Source organism: Entelurus aequoreus, linkage group LG02 (genome assembly GCF_033978785.1).
Source record: "Entelurus aequoreus isolate RoL-2023_Sb linkage group LG02, RoL_Eaeq_v1.1, whole genome shotgun sequence".
Classification (NCBI taxonomy): domain Eukaryota; kingdom Metazoa; phylum Chordata; class Actinopteri; order Syngnathiformes; family Syngnathidae; genus Entelurus; species Entelurus aequoreus.
The window spans coordinates 60,393,355-60,419,919 of record NC_084732.1 but is presented as its reverse complement, the minus strand read 5'-3'; the positions used below and the strand labels follow the sequence as shown (position 1 = coordinate 60,419,919).

The 26,565-nt window shown below is 38.1% G+C and overlaps 1 protein-coding gene across 1 annotated transcript; it reads left to right on the top strand.

The window, feature by feature from the left end:
- The first annotated feature begins 585 nt into the window (after positions 1-585).
- On the top strand, positions 586-22,290 carry LOC133663820 (uncharacterized). The gene is made up of 13 exons (XM_062068524.1): positions 586-716; positions 2,487-2,683; positions 6,994-7,131; positions 8,922-9,039; positions 9,161-9,347; positions 10,306-10,447; positions 10,542-10,697; positions 10,815-10,870; positions 12,301-12,476; positions 12,608-13,008; positions 13,341-13,437; positions 14,010-14,313; positions 19,421-22,290. The coding sequence occupies exons 1-13, from the start codon at positions 594-596 to the stop codon at positions 19,594-19,596; spliced, it is 2,271 nt and encodes a 756-aa protein (XP_061924508.1). The 5' UTR covers positions 586-593; the 3' UTR covers positions 19,597-22,290.
- Positions 22,291-26,565: the final 4,275 nt, after the last annotated feature.

The window sequence follows — 26,565 nt, the reverse complement described above, 5'->3', positions numbered from 1 at the left end:
CGACGGGTAAATTGAGAGCTTTGCCTTCCGTCTCAGCTTCTTCACCACAACGGATCGATACAATATCCGCATCACTGATCCGCATCACTCATGAACAAGACTCAGAGGTATTTGAACTCTTGCCAAGCCCAGAGATGGCACTCCACCCTTTTCCGGGCGAGAACCTCGTACTTGGATGTGCTAATTCTCATCCCAGGGGCTTCACACTCTGCTCAGAACCAATTCACTGAGAGTTGAATGCCCTGGCTAGATGAAGCCAGCAGGATCACATCATCTGAAAAATCTGTGATGTCTTTATTTTGTGTTTAGAATGTGTCGCCAATAACAAATGAACTGCGAGCAGCAAATGGCCCCTGGGCTGCACTTTGGACACCACTGCTCTAGGCTCATCGGGTAGAATGATTTTATGGTCTGAACAATGAGGCTATGAAAGGTTTGGAGACAAAACCAATGAAAGCAAAATAAATAACTTTTGACATTTCAGTGTATAGCAGGTTAAACCTGTTGGGTGTACTCCAAAGGAAACGCCTTTCAGGTCTCTAAATTGAAACTGACTCAACAAGCTTCTGTTTGAACAGAGTCTCTCCGACATCATGGCAGCAAGCGCCATCCTTCTGCTGCTGTTTGCGTTACTGGGGTTTGGCTCAGCTGAGGACTTTTATGGAGATAGTGTTAGTTTTGTTCATCCACACAAGGACCCTGATGGATATTTTAAGGTACAGTAGTACAATTTATACAAGCATTTCCTTTCTTGTTGACTGATTGCAGGTTTTTTTTTAGATTTGTAGTTAATCTGCAGCTACTCAAGATAAACAAAACAATACAGCACAGTGGTGCATTGCTCAGCCAGGTTGAGCAATGCACAGTGGTGCATTGCTCAGCCAGGTTGAGAATTGGGTACGAATCTTGGTTCCGTTCCATGCTAAGTGTAAATAGAGGTCTGTCTCTGTCAGCTCTATGACTGACAAATGATCAGTCCATAGTGTATCGCCATTTAGCTCTCCCCTGACCTGGAACTACAAAGCGCATAAGATTAAACACTTTACCGACCCTCATACTACTCTTATTGGTAAAATCCATTCCAATACATTTTTGATATTTACAAGTCCTTTCACAAATTGCGGTCAAACAACCTTTTCCTGCTCAACTCATTTGTCTTTATCTCTACCTTAAAACTCTCTTGTAGCCTTACGCTCTTACAATAGATGGTAGAAATGGGAATTTTTGGGCGCCTCACGCGTCGGTTCGATTCAGATTCTTGGGGTAACGATTTAATTGAGTACCGATTCTCAATATAACAAGATTCTTGTAATATATTATATGATATGTAAATCAAGATAACATTTTTCAGAACAGGTTACAAAAGCTCCTCTTGTCTTCTGACATTTAAAAATATTTAAAAAAAATATTACTTACAAAAATCACAGAATGTTAAATAAAAGAAAATAGAGCAACCCCAACTCCAACCCAATCCCAGCTTTACAATACTCAGGAGAGACATGTAAAAATCAATTGAGAAGATGTACAAATACTATACTTCTTAAATACAATACTTAAAAAAAGGAAAACCAAAAACTTATAAAAGCAACAGTATCAATCAGGCAATAAATCAATCACAATTTATTTGTATAGCCCTTAATCGCAAGTGTCTCAAAGGGCTTCACAAACCACAACAACAGCCCCTGATCTAAACCTACATCCAGGCAAGGAAAAACTCCAAAAGCATGAGATGGGAAAATAAAACATCTTGGGAAGGGGCTGCAGATGCAGTCTAAAAAAACGGGCAATATTTTTTTTTGAATAAATTCTCGAAAAATTATAAATCAATTTAGAATCGGAGTACAGAAAAATTGCGATTTGGATGTGAATTGATTTTTTTGAGCACGGTATATGTATTGTCTTTGACGGCTTGTCATATGTTCTAAAATGTAATTGGCATACCTGGTTAAATAAAATGTAGATAGATAAGATAGGAAAAAAGTGTAACCTTTCTGTTAGTCCAACTTCATGGTATTATTTAGTGGTTTCTTCTGTCCTAGATCACCAGCTTGTGTCAATGCTGCTTCACATCACATTTTAAACACATTTGACAATTAAAAAGTCAAGGTTAATTTCAATCCGTCAAAACCGACTGACAGAAATTGGATATCTTTGTAATACATGTGCAGTATGATACTTTGCTGTACTCACAAATATCCACACTAAATTGAATAAGTTTGTCGTTTTTCGGGCTCGGGGTCTTTCTATGTGGAGTTTGCATGTTCTCCCCGTGACTGTGTGGGTTCCCTCCGGGTACTCTGGCTTCCTCCCACCTCCAAAGACATGTACCTGGGGATAGTGTGTGAGGGGGAATGTTGTCTGTGATGGCCCTGCGATGAGGTGGAGACTTGTCCACACTTATATATATAAATAATAAGAAGGTCTTATGTATTATTACTTGTCTGGCATGTTTTTTTATTTTTATAAAACTCTTTTAAACTCCATAGGTAGCCTTTCATCACAGACAGAATGGCAGGAATCATTGTGATTATCCGTCATCCTATACATGCATGGAGTGTACGAGCTTCGACAACAGCAGCGTCATGCAAACAGACCAGGACAACTCAGGCCAGGACAGGTGGTGTCAGTCTGAAGGACATACGATGGCCAAAGTCTCCTTGGACGCTTCATACATTTCCCTAAGGTACATGACCAAAATGTATTCTATTTTTTTGTTTTTAAGTACACCTCTGAGAAAAACGGTGTAAAGTATGTCTTAACTGCACTTAGTTAGCCAATGATGTGCCCATTAATTCATGCTTACAACATCTCTGAGTTTTTCCTCCATGTGCTTGCATGGGTTTTGTCAGAGTTCTCCAGCTTTCTCCCACATTCCAAAACTATGCTTTCTAGGTTATTGTGTGAATGTGAATGGTTGTCTGTCTATTAGAACCTTGCGATTGACTGGCATCTCTTGCCAAAAGTCAGATGGAATAGGCACCCAGCTCTCCCATGACCCTAAAAAGGGGTTGAATGGATTAATCGAATTAATGAACTCAATCACTAAAACTTGAATTCCAGGCGGCAACATTTCTGCTATCTGTAGCTATGTCCACATAATAATTAAAGTTATTAACATTTTAAATCCCTTTTTTTTTTTTTTTTTACTTTAATCCCAATTCTCCCCCTTAAATGGGAACTGCATTTTTGGAATTTTGCCTATCGTTCACAATCCTTATGAGAGACATGACGATGGATGTTATTTTTTTTTGCATTCTAAACATTAAATAAATGTGATTAAAAGTCCCCTTACAATGGAGCCTAAGGGAGTCGCTTTATTCTGCCTCTAAAGCCCTAAAAAAAATCCAAACACCTCCATTGAGGTTTTATATACATGATGTAAGTATATATGTGATGTACTAATGGGCATATTTATAAGAACATTTAATATTTACATATTTCGATCATATTAAGCGTACGCAGCGCATTAATTTAAAAAACGCATCGATACGTTTGCTTTTTAGGATGTTCATATATTCCCATTTAGATGAACAATGACCATAATTTTCACAAGGAAATCGTCTTTTCGTGCCGTTCTCGCCATTTCCGGGTCCTGAATGGCTTTCAAAGTGTATCAACTTGTCAGAAAATGTCCTCAGACTTCTTCAGGTGATATGTATGATTTATGATCAATAATTAACTTCCAGGGAGCAAGGAAGGGAGGAAACACCGCTCCAGTCGATTATGTCAAAATTGTACACAGGCTTGTGATCATGGCGCCGCTATAAATAGTTAATCTGCGTTAGCGCTTATAATAACAATATCACTAATACTTGGTTAATATTCAAGTCACAAAATGTACAGTAAATGGAGTAATGTTGGCTGTTTTTGAATGGTTCAATCAATCAATCAATGTTCATTTATATAGCAATAAATCACAAGTGTCTCAAAGGGCTGCACAAGCCACAACGACATGCTCGGTACAGAGCCCACATACGGGCAGGGAAAAACTCACCCCAGTGGGACGTCGGTGAATGACTATGAGAAACCTTGGCGAGGACCGCATATGTGGGTAACCCCCCACCCCCCCTCTAGGGGAGACCGAAAGCAATGGATGTCGAGTGGGTCTGACATAATATTGTGAAAGTCCAGCCCACAGTGGATCCAACACATCAGCGAGAGTCCAGTCCACAGTGGGGCCAGCAGGAAACCATCCCGAGCGGAGACGGGTCAGCAGCGCAGAGATGTCCCCAACCGATGCACAGGCTAGTGGTCCACCCGGGGTCCCGACTCTGGACAGCCAGCACTTCATCCATGGCCACCGGACCTATGCAACTCCCTCTCCCAAGGGACAGGGGAGAAGAGGAGAGAAGAAAAGAAACGGCAGATCAACTGGTCTAAAAAGGGGGGTCTATTTAAAGGCTAGATTAAACAAATGAGTTTTAAGATGGGACTTAAATGCTTCTACTGAGGTAGCATCTCTAACTGTTACCGGGAGGGCATTCCAGAGTACTGGAGCCAATGGTTATTTATTGGATTTTTTTGGACAAAATAGAAAAGTTCCCATTGACTCTGCTGTAAGTGGACTTTTATTTATGTTTATTTCCAAGTAAGAATGCATGAAGAAAAAAATCCATCCTTCGTCATGTCTTTCATAATGATTGCGAACGACAGGCAAAATTTCCAAACAAGTGCCGTTCCCCTTTAACCTTTTCCCTTTTAAAAAGTTAAAGTTAAAGTACAAATGATAGTCACACACACACTAGGTGTGGCGAAATTATCCTCTGCATTTGACCCATCACCCTTGATCACCCCCTGGGAAGTGAGGGGAGCAGTGAGCAGCAGCGGTGGCTGCGCCTGGGAATCATTTTTGGTGATTTAACCTCCAATTCCAACCCTTTATGCTGAGTGCCAAGCAGGGAGGCAATGGCTCTCTTTTTTCTTTTTTGTAGTCTTTGATATGACTCGGCTGGGGTATGAACTCACAACCTACCCATCTCAGGGCGGACACTCTAACCACACTCTTACGCTAAATTACTATGAAAGAAACTGATATATTGTTAACCTGTTTACATAGTGTATCGCCATGTACTTAGCATATGCAGCGTGATTTATCAATATTCCTCATTGTTGTGGGAGCACTAGTTTGCGTTATATTTAGCACGTTTGAAAAGGACCTACAAACTGACAGTTCCACACATGTGCGCGCGCTGTAAAGACTGACGATGGACAGAGAATCTTCCATCCTATGTGTACATTTCAACATATTTGGATGGTCAGAAATAAAAAATTATTAGACACATCATCTATTAAGCAACATCCTTTTAGGATTTCATAGCTGCTATATGACTTAAGGGGCTGATTAAAACAAACTCAATTGATGCGTTTTGGTGTCATTTAATATTTTTTAATGTTTGTTTGTTTTTTAAATAGAGTATATATTACTAACATACAAACGTATATCATGATAAAAATGTAGCATGCATTTTTTGGTACACTATTTTTTGGTACACAATTTTATTGATTGCACACGCTGCTTAGCGCAAGGTATTTAGATTTTAGTAAATCATGTCCTATGAGCCTTATCTACTAAAGGCTTGAGTGTACTAAAACACGTGCAAACTTTATAGCAGATCAACTAAACCTGTGCACAGAGATTTGTGTCTCCGACATGATTAGAATAAGGAGCGCAACCCATTTAGCATATCTGTCTTCATGAATATGCGACACCTCCGCTCCGGACAGGCTAACCTCCTCCAACCTCCGAGGACAAAGCTACGAACAATGGGAGACCGGGCTTTCTGCTGCGCCGTTCCAAGTCTGTGGAACGCTCTCCCTGACCACCTGAGGGTACCACAGACTGTGGATGCTTTTATAAAAGGCTTAAAAATCTTTGTTTTTAAAAAAGCCTTTTTTTTATATATATGCATACTAGTTTTAGCTATTTAGCTGTTCTAGTTTTTATTTTTATTTATTTTTTATTGTCTTTTTTTTTTTTTTTTTTAATACACTGTAGCACTTTGAGGTTGTTTACTCAATGTAAAGTGCTTTTTACAAATAAAATATATTATTATTATCATTAATATGCTGTATATATGCTGATCATCGGAACGGCCACAACACTAGGAGGATGGGATGCAAATATAATCATTGAGCAAGCGCAATGTGATTTATCAAGGCTGATTACTGTTCTGTAGCGCTATTTTGCATCTTTATTCATAATGTCTCAAAATTACGCCCAAACTGATACAGTTGCACATACAGCTGTGAGAAAAGATGTGCTCATGCTGCAAAGACGGACGATGGACAGATAATCCTCCATCCATGTAAGTGTGTCAACATATTTGGACTGCAATAAATCAAAATAATTAGGCATATTGTAATACATCGCATAACATCCTGCATGTACGTTATCCATTGTACTCCCAATAACTCAATCCACATTCATTTGCTAAAATTTTAAACTTGCAAACAAAAACAATTTTGCTCAACACATTTAATATGAACGGTTACTTGAAACATCTTAAGAAAACCTACATCATTACACAAAAAAATATTTTTGGGGTTATTTTTCTTTCTCTGAAAAGGATCTTTGAGTGTCCCGTAAAGTACTACATCAATTTGATGAATGATTATTAGAATTTTTATACGAGAATTATATTTATTATGTAGGTTCTAATGTTCTAACGTTCTAATGGATTAAGATTAAGATTAAGATTAAAGTACCAATGATTGTCACACACACACTAGATGTGGTGAAATTTGTCCTCTGCATTTGACCCATCCCCTTGGGGAGCAGTGGGCAGCAGCGGCCCCGCGCCCGGGAATCATTTTGGTGATTTAACCCCCAACTCCAACCCTTGATGCTGAGTGCCAAGCAGGGAGGTAATGGGTCCCATTTTTATAGTCTTTGGTATGACTCGGCTGGGATTTGAACTCCAACCTACCGATCTCAGATCTGTATGTGTTTGTTTATGCTGAATATCAGTGTAGGAATAACAATATTCTTTTCAGTAATGCAGGTTGCTGCTGGGCATCTAACAACGATGCAAAAACAAATTGGACAGGCCATGCCCATTTGGACCTCAGTACTCGATCTGACACCAAAGATTTTAACAATTGTCCTGTAACTACGACGGTTTCCTCACTAAGGTAAAGAACTATTATTTTCAACTCAGAGATTCTCAGTCATGCTTTTGTTGAAGACAAAAAGGATGATTGGCAGTCATCCATTATTTGTTGAAAACATTTCACCTTAAATCCAAAAGGCTTCTTCAGTTTTAAAGTGTAGTTGTTGAGTCTCCTTATTCATGATTCTGGTGAGTGTGTCCTTGGGGTGGTGGTAGGGTTGCCAACCGTTTGTTTTAAAAACTAAATTGTCCCGTGTTTATAAACAAATATGAGCTGTCAAGGGACACACAATGTACCGTATTTTTATTACTGTGAAATTTAAAAATACATGTAAAAAACACAGACTTTCATTCAAACGATAACAGCTTCACCACAGTCTGCTACAGGTTAAGCCAATGGATGCCAGCGTGATTGATCGCTCGCCTCTCAAACTCATTGTTGATCGACTTTTCTGTTCGTTTTTCCTTGAATGCTGTCACTCTGCCTCAATGTACCTTAGTAGCATTAAAGGGGTCCTAATATGAAAAAACAACTTTTCTTACCTGTTGGTACCTGTTTTTGTCTATTTCTGGGATTAAATCGCTCTAATTTTGAATAAAACAATGGAGGCATGACACAAATACGAATAAAACAATCTAGCCTTCTTCAAAACATACTCCAAATGAGCCGTTTGGAATTTAAGACTTTCGTTACGTATTTTGCCTTAGTTACGTCAGCTTATAGCTCCATATATGGTAGAGGTTTACCTGAAGAGCTTTTTTAGATGTAGTCCAAAGTTGTTGTCAATAAATTCCTTCTATTTTTATCCTTTTATTGTGGGGCAGACTAGCTCACACAGGCAGATGCATTCTCTGCTGTTGCCATTTTTGATACAAAATAGCATGTACTTCTAACTTAAATCTGTCAGTAGACTCGATATAGAAGCACTAAAAACTACAACATGGTTGAAGAGTAGAAGACGCAGTCGAAGGGGACTTGGCCTGGAGAGGACTTCCGCATGTAAATAAGACCACGCACGAATTGGTGCATACTGAAGAGACAGTCAGAAAGTGGCTTGAAAATTGTTTGTAAGACAAAATCTTTGCAAAATTTGGATCAAAGCTCATTCATCATATCGTATGTAGAACACAAGGAAGTGTTTTAAATATATATATATTTAAAATAAATAAAAATTGCAATATGACCCCTTAAAGTTTAATTTAACAATTCTGCTCTCTTTTTGTTATTAATACAATAATGTCTTATTCTCAAAACACCAGTTGTTTATCTAAGTTGTTGAACATTATTATTGTGTGTCCAGCTTTATGACAAATTACCACAATAAAGACAATAATTACACCTTTTAAGTGAAGCTCTGCATCATAAATAAAGCACAATTTAAATATTGCCAGTCATATTAATAAAACACAAATATCTCACGCCTCTTTTTGTCAAGGTAATTGTCATAGTGATGAAAGTTGAAGACCTGCTCTATCATAACACTAGACACTGAATTAATACTGTTTTAAGTTAAGCAGGACATACATTTGTTAAGAAAGATGTTTACTTTTATTTCGTAAAAATCAAGCAGGAAATAATTCTATTTCAGTCAAAAATATTTTTGTTCTGGTAATTTATTAATTTTGCACAACAAAATAATTTTTGAAAAAAGACTCTTCACCAAAAATATACAACTAAAGAAGCCTACTGATGAAAGGTTAAACATCTTCAACAAACAAGAAGTGTCCAGTGGCCTTGATTCAGTCTCTGCAGCTAAAATAAATTAAATATAAATTGTAATTACCTGTGTCTATTTATCTATTTTTCTGCAGGGTGCCCCAGAACTGTTTTTCAGAGATTCATCTTTTGGCTTATGATCCAGATGGAGATAATGTGAAGTGTCGTTTAGTTGCAGATGTTGCAGTTCATGCTAACATTACTCTGAATACGGTAATTACTGAAGATACAGTGTCAAAATAACTCAATAAATCCTGGATAAAAGATTGCATACACAATTTTAAAATAATATCCTGAATGGTAAAGATCTCCTCTGTTTTCTGTGTTCATCCAGTCTACCTGCACACTAGACAAAACAGGGGAGGTCAGTGCTGGTGTCTATGTGTTTGAGTTGATGCTTGACGACTTCCCCACAAAAAACCTTAATTTATCCTACGCAAATGGAACTTCTACATATTGGGAGAGCTCTAATGAAAATTCACCACCACTCTGCAGCCTAAAACTGCAGTTTCTATTAGAAAGTAAGTAATTCATTACATTATACAACTTAAAAATGATAGCAGTAGGGAGAAGGTAGGGTCAAAATCTCATTGGCATATACCTTTAAAATAAAAATATAGAATGTGAGGTAGAAAAGCCAGAACAAGAGACGCTCAGCCCTGGTGGAGGGCTCAGAAACAAACTCTGAAGACCATTTCAGATTGATGGTCTCAAAGCATGACAGATAAGTAAAACCTGGAAGTAATTCAAAAAGGTATTTATGGTATGTCTGGTAATGATATGTCTTAGTCAGGTAAATATTGAGCATATGTATTGCGTTGACCAAGGACTGCCTGCCACAGAGCTGAACATCATCACGAAATTCATTTCTAACCGAGACACTGGTAAAGTCTGGAGAACTACAACAATTCCATTACAAAGGAACAGATACAGACTCAGGAACTAGGACCAGTCTTTGCTTTACGCGGAGACTACAACCGGGACAAACCTGGTCACACATGGAAACAGGAAGAGATTACGAGTGAGGACAACTGATATTCAAGGATTTAAGGAACGTTATTGTCTTACCAGCACACATAGAAGGCGGTGGACAGCAAAGATGACCAGAACTTGGTCTTTGAAGGAAATTTAGGCTACAGATAAAGACAATTTGCCATACATGTGTCTGTTTGCTGTATTCAAGGCACAGACGAGCTGGTGGTGAGGAGACACTGGTTAGAGCAATATGAGGGCTTCATAATGCTAAACAGCAAGGAGGGCACTTAGTCATCAGATATAAACAGCAAAAAGGCCAGTCACTTTTTCGTCAAACTTGAAATCCAGTATGATACCAGGAATAAGCATTAGAACTAAAAAGCAGCAGAATTATCAATCAATACAACAATATCCAATACATGTCAGAGTTGTTGTAGTAATGTACCAATAAAGAATTCAGTTCATTTGTTAAAGTTGCAAAAATGTTTTGGGTCCTTGTTTCAGTCCTCTCACCATTGCCAGTCTGCAAACTTGGTCATGTGCTGCCCAAATACTTGTACCCAACACCCAAACATGGCGATGTGCTTCATGCCACAGTGGGACACAAATTCATGCTTCATGCAGAAGCGCAGGCTCACCATGCCACGTAGGTTTTGCTCTGGAGTATAACAAACATTAGGTCCATTAACTAAATCTAATTAAACAGACATAATGACTTCTTATTTTTGGTTTCCCTGAAGCATTACTGACTTCCAGGTCAGCGTCCCTTATGACATGACTAAAGAGTTCAGTGATGATCAACATGGAAAAGCTGGGCTTAAGCTGACCTGGACACCACAACACAGTGATGTGGACCGAGTTGCTCCAGTCTGCTTCACTGCCGAGACAAATGAATCGTGAGTGTTCGGTACCAATATGCATGCAAAAGTTATTTCAGTCATTCAGTTTATTGTTATTGTTTATTCCATGCAATGAAACCTATAAAATGAACTTGTATCTGCTTTGTGTTTCAGTCAATCAGAGATGAGGTGTGTTGCAGTTGTGGTGAGCGAACCGACGCCCTTCCATGGTTAGTTATTAGGCTACATTTAAGAAAACAGTTTTACATTGGCCTTGCTTTTCACCGTATTTGGTTTTTGATGCCAATTTTCAACAATAGTTTGCTCCTTTATCAGTCTGCAGACTGCCCAAACAAAAAACTCCACGCTTTGGTGACTTAGTCTTGTCGTGTTAGGAATACACTGCATGAGTCCAACTGTGTTCGTAACATGTCTTTATTACAAAACTTGCCCGTTAGCTTGCTCTCAACTTTCCACCTGGAAGTTATTCTCTCGCAGCTCAATCACCCAGCGTCATCACCGGTTAACTCTGTCGTTCTTTGCTAACTAACACAATTACACCGCAAGTCTGTGCTTTATTAATGGAGTACAACTGCAAAATTAACTAAAAGTGGCCCAGGAAAGTTGGAATTAAAGGCACTTTGATAAAGTTGATCAAAAAAACATTATTGATTTCAAGACTGAACTTGTAGCAAAATGCGACAGTTGCGTTTATATGGATATTCCCTCCCTTCATCCCTTTACTCGTATCTACAGTATGTCTTTGCTAACAAGTGTTTTTAATAAAGGTAAAAGTGATGTTTAATGTTAATTCATCCATTCTGTTCATAATTTATTTCACACTGTTTTTTTTTGCATGTAAAACTATATTTATTTTCCATAAAATTGAACAGATAATTGGATTATTTTCTATGAGGAAAATGGCTTTTTTGTAATTATGATTTTGTCTTTGTCTGACATTATAAAAGAAAACTGAAAAATCACTCAATTTTAAATGTACAGACTCAATCAATCATTGATTTTTCTTAAAAACATTTTAATATATACAGTTCCAAATAGTCAACCCATTGACTTAATAAACATTTTCACGGAGAAACATGTCATCCGCGCTGACGAATCTAGGAATTTCAAATTATTAATGAACTGTGAGGCTGATGTTTAGTTGATTAAATGTACTTATCATCAAAAGGAAAAGAGAGAGCTTGCAAAATGCTTTAGTTGGTGTATCATTCAGGCCTTTGTCTTACATAAGATTTCTTCCTGTCAGATGCATGTAATAATAATAAGAATATATGTACCGTAAACAATCATCATCAAACTTTAGTTCGGACACAAACCTGGCCCATAGTATAGTAAAAACGAAACTGAGTAGTACAAATGAAAAAAAATTTAAAAATACAAACAACACACAGAAATGTTCATTTAATGCCATAGAAGCTAAGGCGCCGGTGTTTCCAAAGACTCGAGAAGAATCCAACCAAGCTTATTACAGTCGAGTCTGTCGTATGAGCCAAGCTATTTCTACAATAAGCACATGAGTTCTGCTTTATCTGTATAAGTCTCTTTGATCATGAGCAAATGTAATATAATATTGTACATGTGCTAAAGGTTAATATTATCCCTACTTGTTGCCTAACATTTGGATGAAATGTGATCCTAGGTAAAACGGATGTGACGTGCATGGCAGACAAGATGATGGTTGCCATTGAGAGATCTACATTGCCTGATGTGGATGTGAACTATATCTCGCTTATGGATCCGTCATGCTTGGTCACTCATAATGATACTCATATCATGGGATCAATGATGTTCGGCAACTGTGGCACTACATTTGAGGTAATGACATTTTTTTGTGGCTACAATATTATATCCCATTTCCCCCGCCACAATGAGGGATTCCTGTGAGCTGCTGCCAATTTCCTGTCATCTTGTCAGTTTCCCATCACGTTTTTTTCCCCTAAAAACAGGAATCAGACAACTACATATTCTTCAAGAATCAGATCCAAACATTACGCAAGCCAGATCAAGTTGTAATCCGAAGAAAGTCAGTGAAGATCAGCTTTTCTTGCCAGTTCCCCAAAACCGCCAGCATCTCGTCCAGTTACAATGTCCAGAAGTCCAACTACGTTTTCAGCGACTCTGAACTGGACAGCTTCAGTTATTCTTTCGACGTGTATACTGATGGCAACTTCACAGCTAAAGTGCAGCCTAATGCCTATCCAGTGGAAGTTGAGTTTCTACAAAAGATCTTTTTAGGCATCAAGGCTGACTCAGAACTAGCCAATGTGAGTTTCTTTGTGGAGTCATGCAAAGCCACCCCAGATGACAACCCTGACAACGCCATCTTCTATGACCTTATCAAGGAAGGGTGAGTATAAATGGTGTCACAAACAGACACAAGATTAATTACCGAGCTATTGACAAATTGTAAATTTCCACATGCATACATGAATGCAATGGTGCAATGGAAAGATTCACGCTCTCCATATCAGACACACAGTACTTTATAACTGGTTATGTTTGTGCACAAAAAAGGATTGATTTAGTACTGTATTTGTAAAGATCCGACCAAATAACCCCAACTGTCAGCTCTAGCTAAAATGAGCAATATAATTAAAAAAATGTGTTGGTTATTATTTGAATCCATTAATAGATATAAAGTACTTCCTCTGACATGTAATATATTTATTCTTTCCCCAGATGTCTGAAAGATGAGTCTCTAAAAGTCCAAGCAGTTGATTCAATGACATTCCACATGGAGGTTGAAGCCTTCAGATTTGATGGAAGCAATGATCAGGTAATTGAACAATATATTATCTGTCATTTAACTGCATTAATCAGACACTCAGCCAAGATAAGTACATCCATCAAAAAATTGACTTGTCTGATCACAAAACAACCACAGTTGTTCAAAGTGTATTAGTTTGCCTGGTTTGGGGAGTGATCGTGTCGTGCACTGTCACTGTCGTACGCAGTGAGTCAGACGGAATCGTCAAACGACTGTGCAGGGAAAATGCTACTATGACCTAATGAGTGGTAGTTCGACAATTAATGTTTTTTAAAATGACCCACCATCTATCTACAATACACTGTAGTTTTTGTTTTTCTATCAATGGCCACAACTGGAGCAAGGGCCAATGCATTTCAATGGCAGGATCTTGAGACTAATATGTTGAGTTTTACGCATGAGATAGCCTGCAATATATTCTTTAGTTCTTTAATAATGTCATTGTAGATATTTGACTATGCTTCATCCTAAACATTTCACAGTACATTTTTCTCACGAGAAAAAATGTGAACTGTATTACACCGAATGTTTAATACAGTTTAATGTACTACATTAATTAATACTGAGACTTCATCTTACAGGTGTACATTACCTGCACTGTCCTCATCTGCGACACCAACAATCCGTTCTCCAGATGTGCCATGGGATGTCACAACGAGGCGTTCCGCAGACGCAGGAGATCAGTGGGTGTGCAGTCCTCTATCCAGTCCCTCATGCAGGGTCCATTTCAGTTTGTCTACGAGGCTCTTCCGATTGCTACTGTAAACCACGAGGATGTCATGATGAAGGTAGCTGATGCTGAGGAGATGAAGGCCGCCGAACGGGTGAAGATTGCTGAGATAGAGAACAATCCTCTGATGAAAAAGAGTGACATGCTTTTGCCAGGTACCTACCCACCTATAGGGAAAAAAACTAGAAACCTAAGAGTTACTAATAAATTCAAAACATAAAAATGTAAAAATATACGTTTGTAAAACAACTATCTTCAAGGATTAAATACTTCTGGTAAAGTGAGTTGAAACTACAATGAAATTAACGAAAACATTCCTTACAAACTTGTGATTTGTTTACGATGGCAAAAAGCTAAGACATTGAAAGCCATTTTTCATTTTGTTGGCACAGATGGACTGGATGTGACGCATAGCGCTATCATTGTGAGGCCAGAAGTGTGTGATCAAGAGGTGTCTTGACTGTGACCATGTTTTGACCATGTTTTGACGAGAGATTGTTGGCAATAAAGCTGTGTCTCTCCAGTTCCGTAAATAAGATCGCCCACAAAACGGCGCATTCTAAAGAGACTGTCAGAAAGCCGTTTAAAGACGGCCTGGCCTGTAAAACATAATCTTTGCAAATTGACCAAAGAATTACATGGGAGTTTCAAATGTAAAACAAATCATAATATTACCCCCTTTAAGACAATGCATTGCAATGCGTTGTATATTGAAAATAAATGTATTGTAGCATACTTGCCTTATATTTGTGTGTAAATGCAGATTAATCGCGCAATTTATTTTGATTGCACATGCTCGTTAACCTTAACTGCAAATGGTTACCTAAAAAGTTGCTTTACGTTCAGTGATCAGATCAGTGCATACGTCAGTGCAAAGATGAGTAAGGACACGACAACTGGTGTGCTCGCTGGCAAATTTCACTTCAAAATACACACAGATGAAATTTTAAATAAAACAAATACATGATGTGCATTCAAGTAGAATATAATAAAAAATCCTTTATGACATTCTGACAATAGAGATTGTGCCCAAACATTTTTTTTTAAGTTAATTTAAATTATCCATGCAAATAATCGCAATTACTCACAATGCAAAAGAGCGATTAACGTCATTCAAAAATGTATCGTTTGACAGCAGTATTTTATTGTCAACTTAAAAACATGCTATTGATACACAACAAATATCTTTTTGTAAAAAACAAAAAACAACTTACCTATAATAGATTATTCCAAGTGTCCTTGTTTCAAACGTGTCATGTTTTTTGCATGCAGCACAATGTGTTGACATTCATGTTGTCTTTTTTTCAGTCTACAACAATGGAATGCATTGGGGACTGTACAATGTTTTGTAAAACATATTTTACATATCTTTGCTAAATGAAGATGCTTATTCAGTGAGTTTCAGCCGTAGAGGAAAAATGTTAACACTGGAAGGCTAAGATTCTCTTCTTATTCTCTTATTATCGGAGTGATTATGCGGCGACTAGTGTCAAGCCACAAGTTATTAGTTTATGCAACTGGGATCCAGCCCTGCAGACAACTAGGCTCGAGCCCCAACCACACAGCCCCTCTGCTTGAGAGTCGAGCATGCTAGTCAGTGAGCTAAAAACCCAGACTCCCAACCCTTGTCTGACAACTCGCGCGAATCCTGAGGCATCGGGGTGTGATGTTTACTTAACATTAACTAAGATTAAAGGTAATTGCATTTTTGGGGAATTTTGTCTATTGTTCACAATCATTATGAAAGATATGTTTTTTTTAGTGTATTCATATTTCGTAAATAAACGTAAACAAAGGTCTGCTTACAATTAAGCCAATGGGATGTCCTTTATTCCGTCCTTAAAACCCAATAAACAACCATCCAAAAACCGCCAACAATACTCCATTTACATTTCGCGACTTGAATATTAAGTATTAGTGATATTGTAATTGTAAGCGCTAACAAAGACAAACTATTTATAGAGGCAACTTGATCACAAGCTTGTATGGCTATGTTGACATCCTAGACAGGTGAGCTGCTTGCTCGCCTCAGTGCTTGTGAAGGTTTATTCTAGATCATAAATCATGCCTCTCACCTGGATAGTAGAAGGATGAGGACGTACTCTAACAAGTTGATACACTTTGACAGGCAATTTAGACTCGGAAATGGCGAGTAAGACATTAAAAGACGATTGGTTGCATTCCCCTTTTCTTCTTGAGGATTATGATTCATTCTTCATCTAAACGGGAATATAGCAAAATTCTATCAGTAGGCATCTTAATGACAGCAGACATTGTACAGTAAGTGATGTTTTGTTATGTTTATTGGCTCTCATGAAGTCTGCAGTGAGTAATAATCAGTGATGTAGTTGGAAAAAAAGCGAACGTTGTAATGCGTTTTTTAAATTAATGCGCCGTGTATGCTTAAAATGCAATATACGTAATATTAAATGTTACTATAAATGTGGTACGTACTTACCGTTACTACATTACATATATACTTACAGCATGTATATAAAACCCCAATGGAGGTGTTTGGATGTTTTTTTAAGTGTTTTATAGGCAGAATAGAGCGACTCCATAAACTCCATTGAAAGCAGACTTTTGAACGCATTTGTTAACTATTTAGATAGTATTAAAAAACAAAAAAACATATATGTTCTTGTCTCTTGTTTGGCAAAATTCCAAAAAAGTGCAGTTCCCCTGTAACTCAACTGCGACTCAAAAATGAAGACAACAGTTAAAACAACTAATTTTCTGAAGACAATGTTAGAAAATAATCCAAAAATGATATTATCATTACTGGTATAACAATTGTGGTGAGGTGGCGACTTGTCCAGGGTGTACCTCGCCTTCCGCCCGATTGTAGCTGAGATAGGCTCCAGCGACCCCCCGCGACCCTAAAAGGGACAAGCGGTAGAAAATGGATGGATGGATGGTATAACAATTGGTATTGCTAAAAGGAGTTTCTTGAAAGGGTATGAATCACATGTCTTCAACAGGGTCCGCGAGCCCCAGGGACTCCGCAGAGGTACTGCAGGGGAGGGGGGTCTGTAAAATATTTTGTAGATTTTTTTAATAAATATTTCCATATTTCTTCCAACAATTTTTCCACATTTGTAAATGTCTTTAAATACACATGAACATTGTGCCAACAGTCATGTAGTTTAATGTGAATAAATAACAACACATTACATGAATAAATAATTACAGTATTATATTTATCAGAATCAGATTTATTGGCCAAATATGTAACACAGAAGGAATTAGACTTGTCAGACTTTGCTTTCTTTGTGCAATGTAAGAAATTAAGAAAAACGTAACAACTACGAGAGAGTGCAATGCCGTGGCGGCACTACCTTGGTATGAAAACAAGCAGGAAACAATAAAGAATACAAAGGACATAAAAGACACTAAAAGAGCACAGAGCTAATGCAACCAGCTGCCACATGAGCAATGTTCCCTCTAATTTTTCATGTGTGTGAGCAAACGCAAAAACTCCTTGAGCATTCGGTGGAGCACATGTGAGCAACATCAGATGTGCACACTGTGGCCACACCTGCAGCACACCTGTCCCAAACCTTACTAAATAACAAGTTAACTTTCTTATTATTATAATCAAATGACAGCAGTCATTTCCATGCATTTAGTTCCCCTTAAAACATTCACATGTTGCACAATGTAAGCATGGGATCATGTGTATAATGCTGTAACTTTCTGTTTGTAAAATATATATCTTTTTATTAGTATTTCGTTAATATAATAACAGCATTTCATGATTAATATTTATAAATCAAGATTCTTAATAAATGACAGTAGAATGAGCACACATTTAATTGGTAAATGATAGTGTAACGACCTCGAATCACACATAATGTGCGGTGTTGGAAATGTCCGTCTTTTTGTGTGGCTGTGAACGCATCACTGGCTCAGTGCCATATGTGCATGTGTTGGCACAAGTGAGAAAGCGCGAGCGGCTGCTGTTGATATGACAGATGGCAAAGTTGGTTTTGGTCTGGTTTGTACGGCAGAAAATGACCAGTTTTGCTAGATAGAAATTGTTTAGCAATGTTTTTGGTCATGTGATTATAAAGAGTTTTGCTCAATAAAGTGATCGATGGAATTCATGTCCTCCTTAAAGCGTCTCGACAGACGTTACAATAATTGAACAGTGATGACGAAAACTGTTGTCTCTCTGGTGGCCTCTTGTCAGTTACTTTGAAAATTGCTTTTTTTTTAATTGGATTTTGTGCGCGGCATAGATTTGCTGTGGGCAGAGGACGCGTGAGCAGTGCGCAATTGCACAGGCGCGCACCTTAGAGGGAACGTTGCACATGAGCGGCACTATTTCTACCTACTTACTGTTTACAAAAGTAAAACACAACAAAAAACCCCGGAAATTAGCAATAAAGAATACATATTGCGCACACAGGATCGCACCATGCATAGACAAACAGCAAAACATAACGAAACAAAACAAAAACACAATTTCAACGACCACATACACTGCGGTGGCCTTTGCAGTGCTCCATGCCATCGTCTGCTGGGGAGGAAGGGGCCGCACGGCCAGAGACAGGAACAGATCCAACAAAACAATTAAGCTGCTCGCTAGCTCTTAGCCACTGTCCAGTCCGCGCGGATAAGGGAGAATCCATCTCGGGAGACCCAAGTGTCCGATACGTGCTCATTCAGCAAGGGCTCCGTGAAGCTTGTCCATCACGACACTCAACGCAATCTCCGTAGACCGCTTCCACCACATTTTCTTGTCAGCTAGCAATTAGCGCTCTAGTTGCCATCTTGCGATCAGCATGCTCGTTGTTGGCTAGCGATTAGCACTCTATTTGTCAGCGAGTAATTAGTGTGTTAGTTGTCAGCTAGCGATATAGTTGCCAGCTAATATTAGCGATCCAGTTGTCAGCTAGCGCTTAACACCCTAGTTGTCAGCTACCAATTAGCGCTCAAGTTGCCAGCAAGCAAATTGGCGCGTTGGTTGTCAGCTAGTAATTAGGGGTCTAGTTGCCAGCTAATGATTAGCCCTCTGGTTGTCAGCTAGCGATCAATGCCCTTGTTGTCAAAGTACCTTTAGGACCAGTTTAATGTAAAATATAATCATAACTTCATACATGATATATAAATGGGGGTTCCTGCTCTTTCGCTCCATCAGTTTGTGGGTCTTTGGCATGTAAAACTTTGAAAACCCCTGGTCTAAATACACTCTTGACCTTCATACAGTACCAGCCCACTGATCAACAGTATGATCACATCTTTTATTCTTTTTTCCAGTTTCTTCAGAAACCCAAGGACACATGGCAATCAAGGAGATGCTCAGCAGCAACATCAGCACTGGGCTCTTTGCTGCGGCGTGCTCATTGTCCGTAGTAGTGTTGGCAGCGGTTGTCGCCTATTACAATCGAAAGAGCAAAGAAGACGACCAGAAGCCTCTTCTGCGTGGTTACTGAATGGGATAACTGAATCCTGCTATCGATAATTTATGTCCTTTAGTCTAACTTTCCCTTTTACAAACTGATTCAAATCCTGATAATGGAGAAAATGGAGAGACATTATTATCTTTTTCCAATATTTTACATGCCATTATCTTTGATGGTGGATGATTTGACACGGGCCTGGATCTTTTGGAAGCTGGACATTAACTAACAAAAGTTATTCACAGTAAAGTCAAGTATTTTAGGGCGAACTTTCCCATGAATACAAATTCAGAAAGTTGATAAATGACGATAAAATAACGATTGTTGTAGATACATCATGCAGTACTTAGAATTGAATGACATAGTTTCTGCCGTGTGACAATCACATCTCCAAATTGGATGAGATTGGCCTATTTATTAAAATGGGCAAATAGTACAGTGTTCCCTCGTCACTTCACGGTATATTTTTAGTACATTGTAGTACGATTTTATACCAAACTACATAGGGCAGGCCTGGGCAATTATTTTGACTCGGGGCCACATTTAGAGAAAAAAATGTTTCTGGGGGCCGGTGTATCTATTTTTAGGAACACTAATACAAAACCTCACAAAATAAACCCACCTACAATCTGATACATCTGATATTTGCTGAATTCCCCCAAGGGATCAATAAAGTACTTTCTATTATATTCTATTCTATATACTGTATCACTAAGCTTTAGAACTTTGTTGTGAAAATCTCCTTCCGCGTCTGTGGAAACACTTCCCGCCCACACTGCTTGGTGCCTCGTCTGAGCTGCTGTGACATGGATGACCATAGTAACTAATTAGATGACCATAGCAACTAATTACATGACCATAGTAACTAATTAGATTACCATAGTAACTAGTATATCATGCAAAAGTGCAGATTCTAATCATTGAAATACTTAGTATAGTTGAAGACTTACGGTCATTTGAAAACATCACTGCACATCATAATGGCAGCTACACTTTCCATCTTAAAGATCTAAAAAAATTATTTGGGAATGTCCGGCGGGCCAGATTGAAAAGCTCAACGGGCCGCATGTGGCCCCCGGGCCTTAATTTGCCCAGGTCTGATATAGGGTTTAGAGTGTTTAAGGTGTTTTAAAAGCATTGGAAGTGTTTATAAGTGTGTGTAAAAGCTTTGTGGAGTGTGTGGATGCCTTATAAAGTTAATAAATGCATATAATATTAATAAAAATTACAAATTGAATAGCATTCCTATTTAGCAGAACTTCACTTAACACTGGAACGTAACCCCCGTGATAATCGAGGGAACACTGTATAATTAAAGAAACAACAGTATTATCTGAAAATCAACTGATGACAATGCCATTTGAAAAATATAATATGAAAAGACAAAGTTGTATGCTGAAACACATACAATTACACTTTTATGTATGAATAGAAGATTAGAACCTAAGACACCACGGATCACCTTTCAAGCTATTTTTATAAAAATAGCTATTTTATCTCTTTTTAGTCTGACTGACTAGACTGACTGTTTTTAGCATACAAACATCATCTTACTCCTTACTCACCTTGCAGGTCAGTGTCATCATTCTAAGTCTTTATTTCCTGTGTCTCTACACTGTTTACAAACATATATATGCAGAAATCATAAAAATAAAGTGCTTAAAAAATCGTACTCCTTACTCACCTTGCAGGTCAACGTCATCATTCTAAGTCTTTATTTCCTAAGTCTTTACACTGTTTACTAACATATACTGTATATGCAGAAATCATAAAAATAAAGTGCTTAAAAATATATAAAGATTTAGCTTGTTGTTGACAGCAGGGAATAAGTTAAGAAATGAAAGCAGCTGTAAATGTTAACATTGTGAATGCTTCTGAATGTTTGTTTAAATAACACGGGCCGATTCAGGCCACAGCTAAACACAAACTGGACCAGTTTGGCTGCATGTGCAGTAGTTTAAAGCTGTCAATCAAATCTACTTACATAAAACTAAATTCCATTCAATCTTGTTTACCCGTTTTTGAATAGCACAATATCACATGTCAACATTGTGAGGGGTCCCAGCAACAGACACTGACAATAAAAACATCACATACCACATAACACATGTAGCCATTCTTAAAATAGGTGAAATAGTTGCACTTGTATTATTCAACCCTCGTTGTATACTGCAGATGCTATTGTAAGATTAACTAATGAAAATTCAAGACGTTTCAATTATCCTAAACAGTACCTATGAGTGTGTAAGGTCAAGTGTTGGCATCATGATTGTGGTTACTTGAAACGATCTCAGAATATTATGAGGTACAAAATGTTGTTATAATAGCACGGTAGCTTTTCGTTGATTCAACGCTAATAATGTCTTGGGCTTAACATTTCATAGGCACAACACAAATATTTAGTTGACACTTGACACATACAAAATATATTTTACGGTAATTTTAAAATGCATGGAAAGTGTTGCTGACATTAAACCCTTACAGGTGCATCTCAAAAAGGTACAATATTATGGAAGTTATTATCTTAGCAGTTCAAATCAAAAAATTTACTTGAGTCATGAACAAGGACTGAGCGACTCATACCACAAAAAAGACTTTGAACTCCTTTTGTGAATTAAATGACAGTTGAATAAAACTTATTTCGAATAATCCTCCAACTGACAAAGACCAGCAGTGACGCTGTGGCGCATTTGCTGAAATGTGAGCTAAAAAATAAAGCTCCTGTAGATCCACGCTGATGTCCGTGTCTTCTCTACCTAACAGCCATAAAAAGATTTCAACCATCCCAAATATATTACACTATATACATCCATTCATACATTATATTACTTTAATTTACTTTTACGTAAAAAAAACACTCAGTTTTAAGGTGTGGCAACTTTTATTTTATTTTGTAGTAGTAGCGACTTCCTCCCGGTCAACTTCCTTTGTTTTTATTTTATCAAAGTGTGCATGTAAGTGACAGCGAGACCACATTGGGGCCACATTGGGGCCTGTGCGCATTTACACTGGAGTCTGATAAAAATCACATTTTACTTGCAGTGTAAACAGTCAGCTGGGAAAAAATCAGATTAAAAAAAATATTACAATTTGAGCCACTTTGGCCTGCAGTGTAAATGTAGTTATAGCAGAAGAAACATTATTTTTAAACAAATACTAAATAAAAAAAATAATAAAAAAGTGTAGATTCAAAAAACAAAAAAGAATCAATTAAAAAACATACATAAGCACATACATATATACATATGTGGCCTAGTGGTTAGAGTGTCCGCCCTGAGATCAGTAGGTTGGAGTTCAAATCCCAGCCGAGTCATACCAAAGACTATAAAAATGGGACCCATAACCTCCCTAGTTGGCACTCAGCAACAAAGGGTTGGAGTTGGGGGTTAAATCACCAAAATGATTCCCGGGCGCGGCGCTGCTGCTGCCCACTGCTCCCCAAGGGGATGGGACAAATGCAGAGGACAAATTTCACCACATCTAGTGTGTGTGTGACAATCATTGGTACTTTAATCTTTAATCTTTAATATATCGTACACACATATATAAATACAAACACACACACACACAATTAACTAGAGGTGCCCAGAGAGATCGTACTTCTTTCAGTTGTTTGATTCAGCAGGCATTCTTTCCAAAACTATATGATCTAATAAAATGTTTTTTGTAAAGGTTTATACATCAATCATCAATCAATGTTTATTTATATAGCCCTAAATAACAAGTGTCTCAAAGGGCTGCACAAGCCACAACGACATCCTCGGTACAGAGCCCACATACGGGCAAGGAAAAACTCACCCCAGTGGGACGTCGGTGTGAATGACTATGAGAAACCTTGGAGAGGACCGCATATGTGGGTAACCCCCCCCCCCCCCTTCTAGGGGAGACCGAAAGCAATAGATGTTGAGTGGGTCTGACATAATATTGTGAAAGTCCAGTCCACAGTGGATCCAACACATCAGCGAGAGTCCAGTCCATACATAAATTGTTTTTTGTTTTCCAATTGATGAAAAAAGTTTTCTCAACGATGCCTACTGCATTTATAAGGAAGTATGTTTTGTTTGTATCAAAGTCAGTTGTGGAGAGCTCACCCAACAGGCAGAGTGAGGGGAGGTGGGAATGGGAATCCGTAAGGCTAATGACATGTTCTCGCACACTCCACAGCAGAAGTTATTAACGAGAGCACAGGACTGCATTGAGTGCATGTAAGTATTATTATCTGAGCAGTGTACACGAATGTTAGAGTCAACTAAACCCATTGTAAATAGTCTTTGACCGGTGTAATGTATTCTGTAAAGTGTTTTGAACTGAATCAGCTGTAAATTTGGATTCAAGAAGTATTGAGGCAGATTTGTTTGGACAATTCTGGGTCACAGCTTGTGGATACAACAAAGTGCCATTTGGAAGTTGGGATACCTATTGTGTTATTGTTTGTTGATAATAAAGCATATATTTTGGATAAAGCTTTGGGGGCAGATATGGGGATACTTTCCCATGTTGTTTTGTTGAATCTTGCACTGGTTACAGATTTGATTCGTATATATTGTAGGAATTTGTTAGGATTTATTACATACTGTGTTCTTAAGTCTTTGAAAGTGATACTACTGTTTCCATTGATGATATATTTAAGGCATCTCTTATCATGCCATGTTGGAATGTTCAATGGTTTCTTGTTAAGCAGAAAATCAGGATTATTCTAAATAGATTTAATTTGGCAGGGATTGAGCTGTTAAGGTAGTGTGTATATTCATGTTTTTAAAGCAGTTGTGTTTTTGAAGAATTTGGCTAATAAAGGGCAAGTTAGAAATTGAGATCTCCTGGCTGAATGATTGTTAAATATCTAACCATAAATGATCTAATAAATTGGAACTGATCCATTTTAATATATATTGTAAGTTTATTTGCAAAGAAGTAATGGGATATTTTTTCTAGACGCCCACATTCCTTGGGTTTTTGTAATGTTTTTAGGCTGATTTGCACTGGTTTACTTTTCTAAAGAAACTGATTGATGTGTGAGTCTAGTGAGTTATACCAAGTTTGAGAAGGTTTGGTGGGAATCATTGAAAAAAGATAATTAACTCTAGGCAAGACAATCATTTTCACTGTAGAAACCCTTCCCATAAGTGAGATGGGCAGTGTCTTCCAATACACCAGATCATCCTCAATCGATTTTAAGATTGGGGAGTAATTCAAGAGATTCAGGCCTGACAATGTGGAAGAAATATTTATATCCAGGTATTTAATGTTCCCTTTGTGCATTGGAATCGATGAGGTGCTCTGAAAGTCTAAATTAATAGGTGACACAGTAGATTTGGACCAGTTAATGGAGTAATCTGAAATATAACTGAATTTATCAATGAGTGAGATTGTGTCTTGAGGAGAAAATGTGTATTTTGAAGGAAAAGTTACACATCATCATATTTTTGTAGTCATCATATTTTGAGCGCTACAAGCGTTTTGTTTGAGTAACAGTGTTGGCGCGATTTGTCACGTGACCACTACACAGCCTGTGTCATGTTGGTAAAAAGTATGTTTTCTATGTGTAGGAAGCGGAGCGTTACAAGGAATCACAGAGAAAGGTTTTATGTGATTTTTAATTCATTTTCAGGTATGTGTAATACTGTAAATGTGCATGTTGTCTTGGTTTTATTTAACTCCTTCCCAACGCAGTTCTTTATTCTGGCCGCTAGTCGGCAGTGTTTACTTTTTGCATCTTATATTGAGTCAATGCTGTATGAGGATACTATGTATTTCTTTAAAACATTACACTTTGACTTTGCTGAGGAAGCAGAGCAGTACAAGGAGTCACAGAGAAGTAGTTATGTGATTTTTTACTTCACTTACTTCACCTGTTACATTTGCATGTTGTCGTATTGCGGCTGCAAGAGGTTCAATAAATACAGCAAACAGCAGAGGTGGGACCAAATCATTGTTTTGCAAGTCACAAGTAAGTCTCAAGTCTTTGCCCTCAAGTCCCGAGTCAAGTCCAAAGTCAAGACCGGAAAGTCTCAAGTCAAGTCCCAAGTCTCATTCTCTTTCTATGCCACATCAATGTGGAATGCGCTCCCAACAGGTATAAAAGAAAGGGCATCTCTATCCTCCTTCAAAACCGCAATAAATGTTCACCTCCAGGCAGCTACCACCCTAAACTAACACCCTCCCCGGACTGCTAATAATCAAATGTAAACAATCAAATGCAGATACTTTTTCTTATGCCTTCTGCTCTCTCTCTCTCTCTCTCTCTCTCGCTCTCTCTCTCTCTCTCTCTCTCTCTCTCTCTCTCTCTCTCTCTCTATGTCCACTACTTGCTGTCAATATGCTACCCCCCCCCCCTCCACACCCCTGATTGTAAATAATGTAAATAATTCAATGTGATTATCTTGTGTGATGACTGTATTATGATGATAGTATATATCTGATAGTATATATCTGTATCATGAATCAATTTAAGTGGACCCCGACTTAAACAAGTTGAAAAATGTATTACCATTTAGTGGTCAATTGTACAGAATATGTACTTCACTGTGCAAATGGTAAATGGTAAATGGTTGTACTTGTATAGCGCTTTTCTACCCCTTTTTAAGGAGCCCAAAGCGCTTTGACAGTATTTCCACATTCACCCATTCACACACACATTCACACACTGATGGCGGGAGCTGCCATGCAAGGCACTAACCAGGACCCATCAGGAGCAAGGGTGAAGTGTCTTGCCCAAGGACACAACGGACGTGACTAGGATGGTAGAAGGTGGGGATTGAACCAGTAACCCTCAGATTGCTGGCACGGCCACTCCCCCAACTTCGCCACGCCGTCCCCTTGCAACCTACTAATAAAAGTCTCAATCAATCAATCAATCAATCAATCAATCAATCAATCAATCAATCAATCAATCAATCAATCAATCAATCAATCAATCAATCAATCAAGGAGAAGACAAAGAACAAATCAAGCCATGGAGTGGAAACAAGGATTGAGCACAAAGCTTGTCGCTTACGGAACACC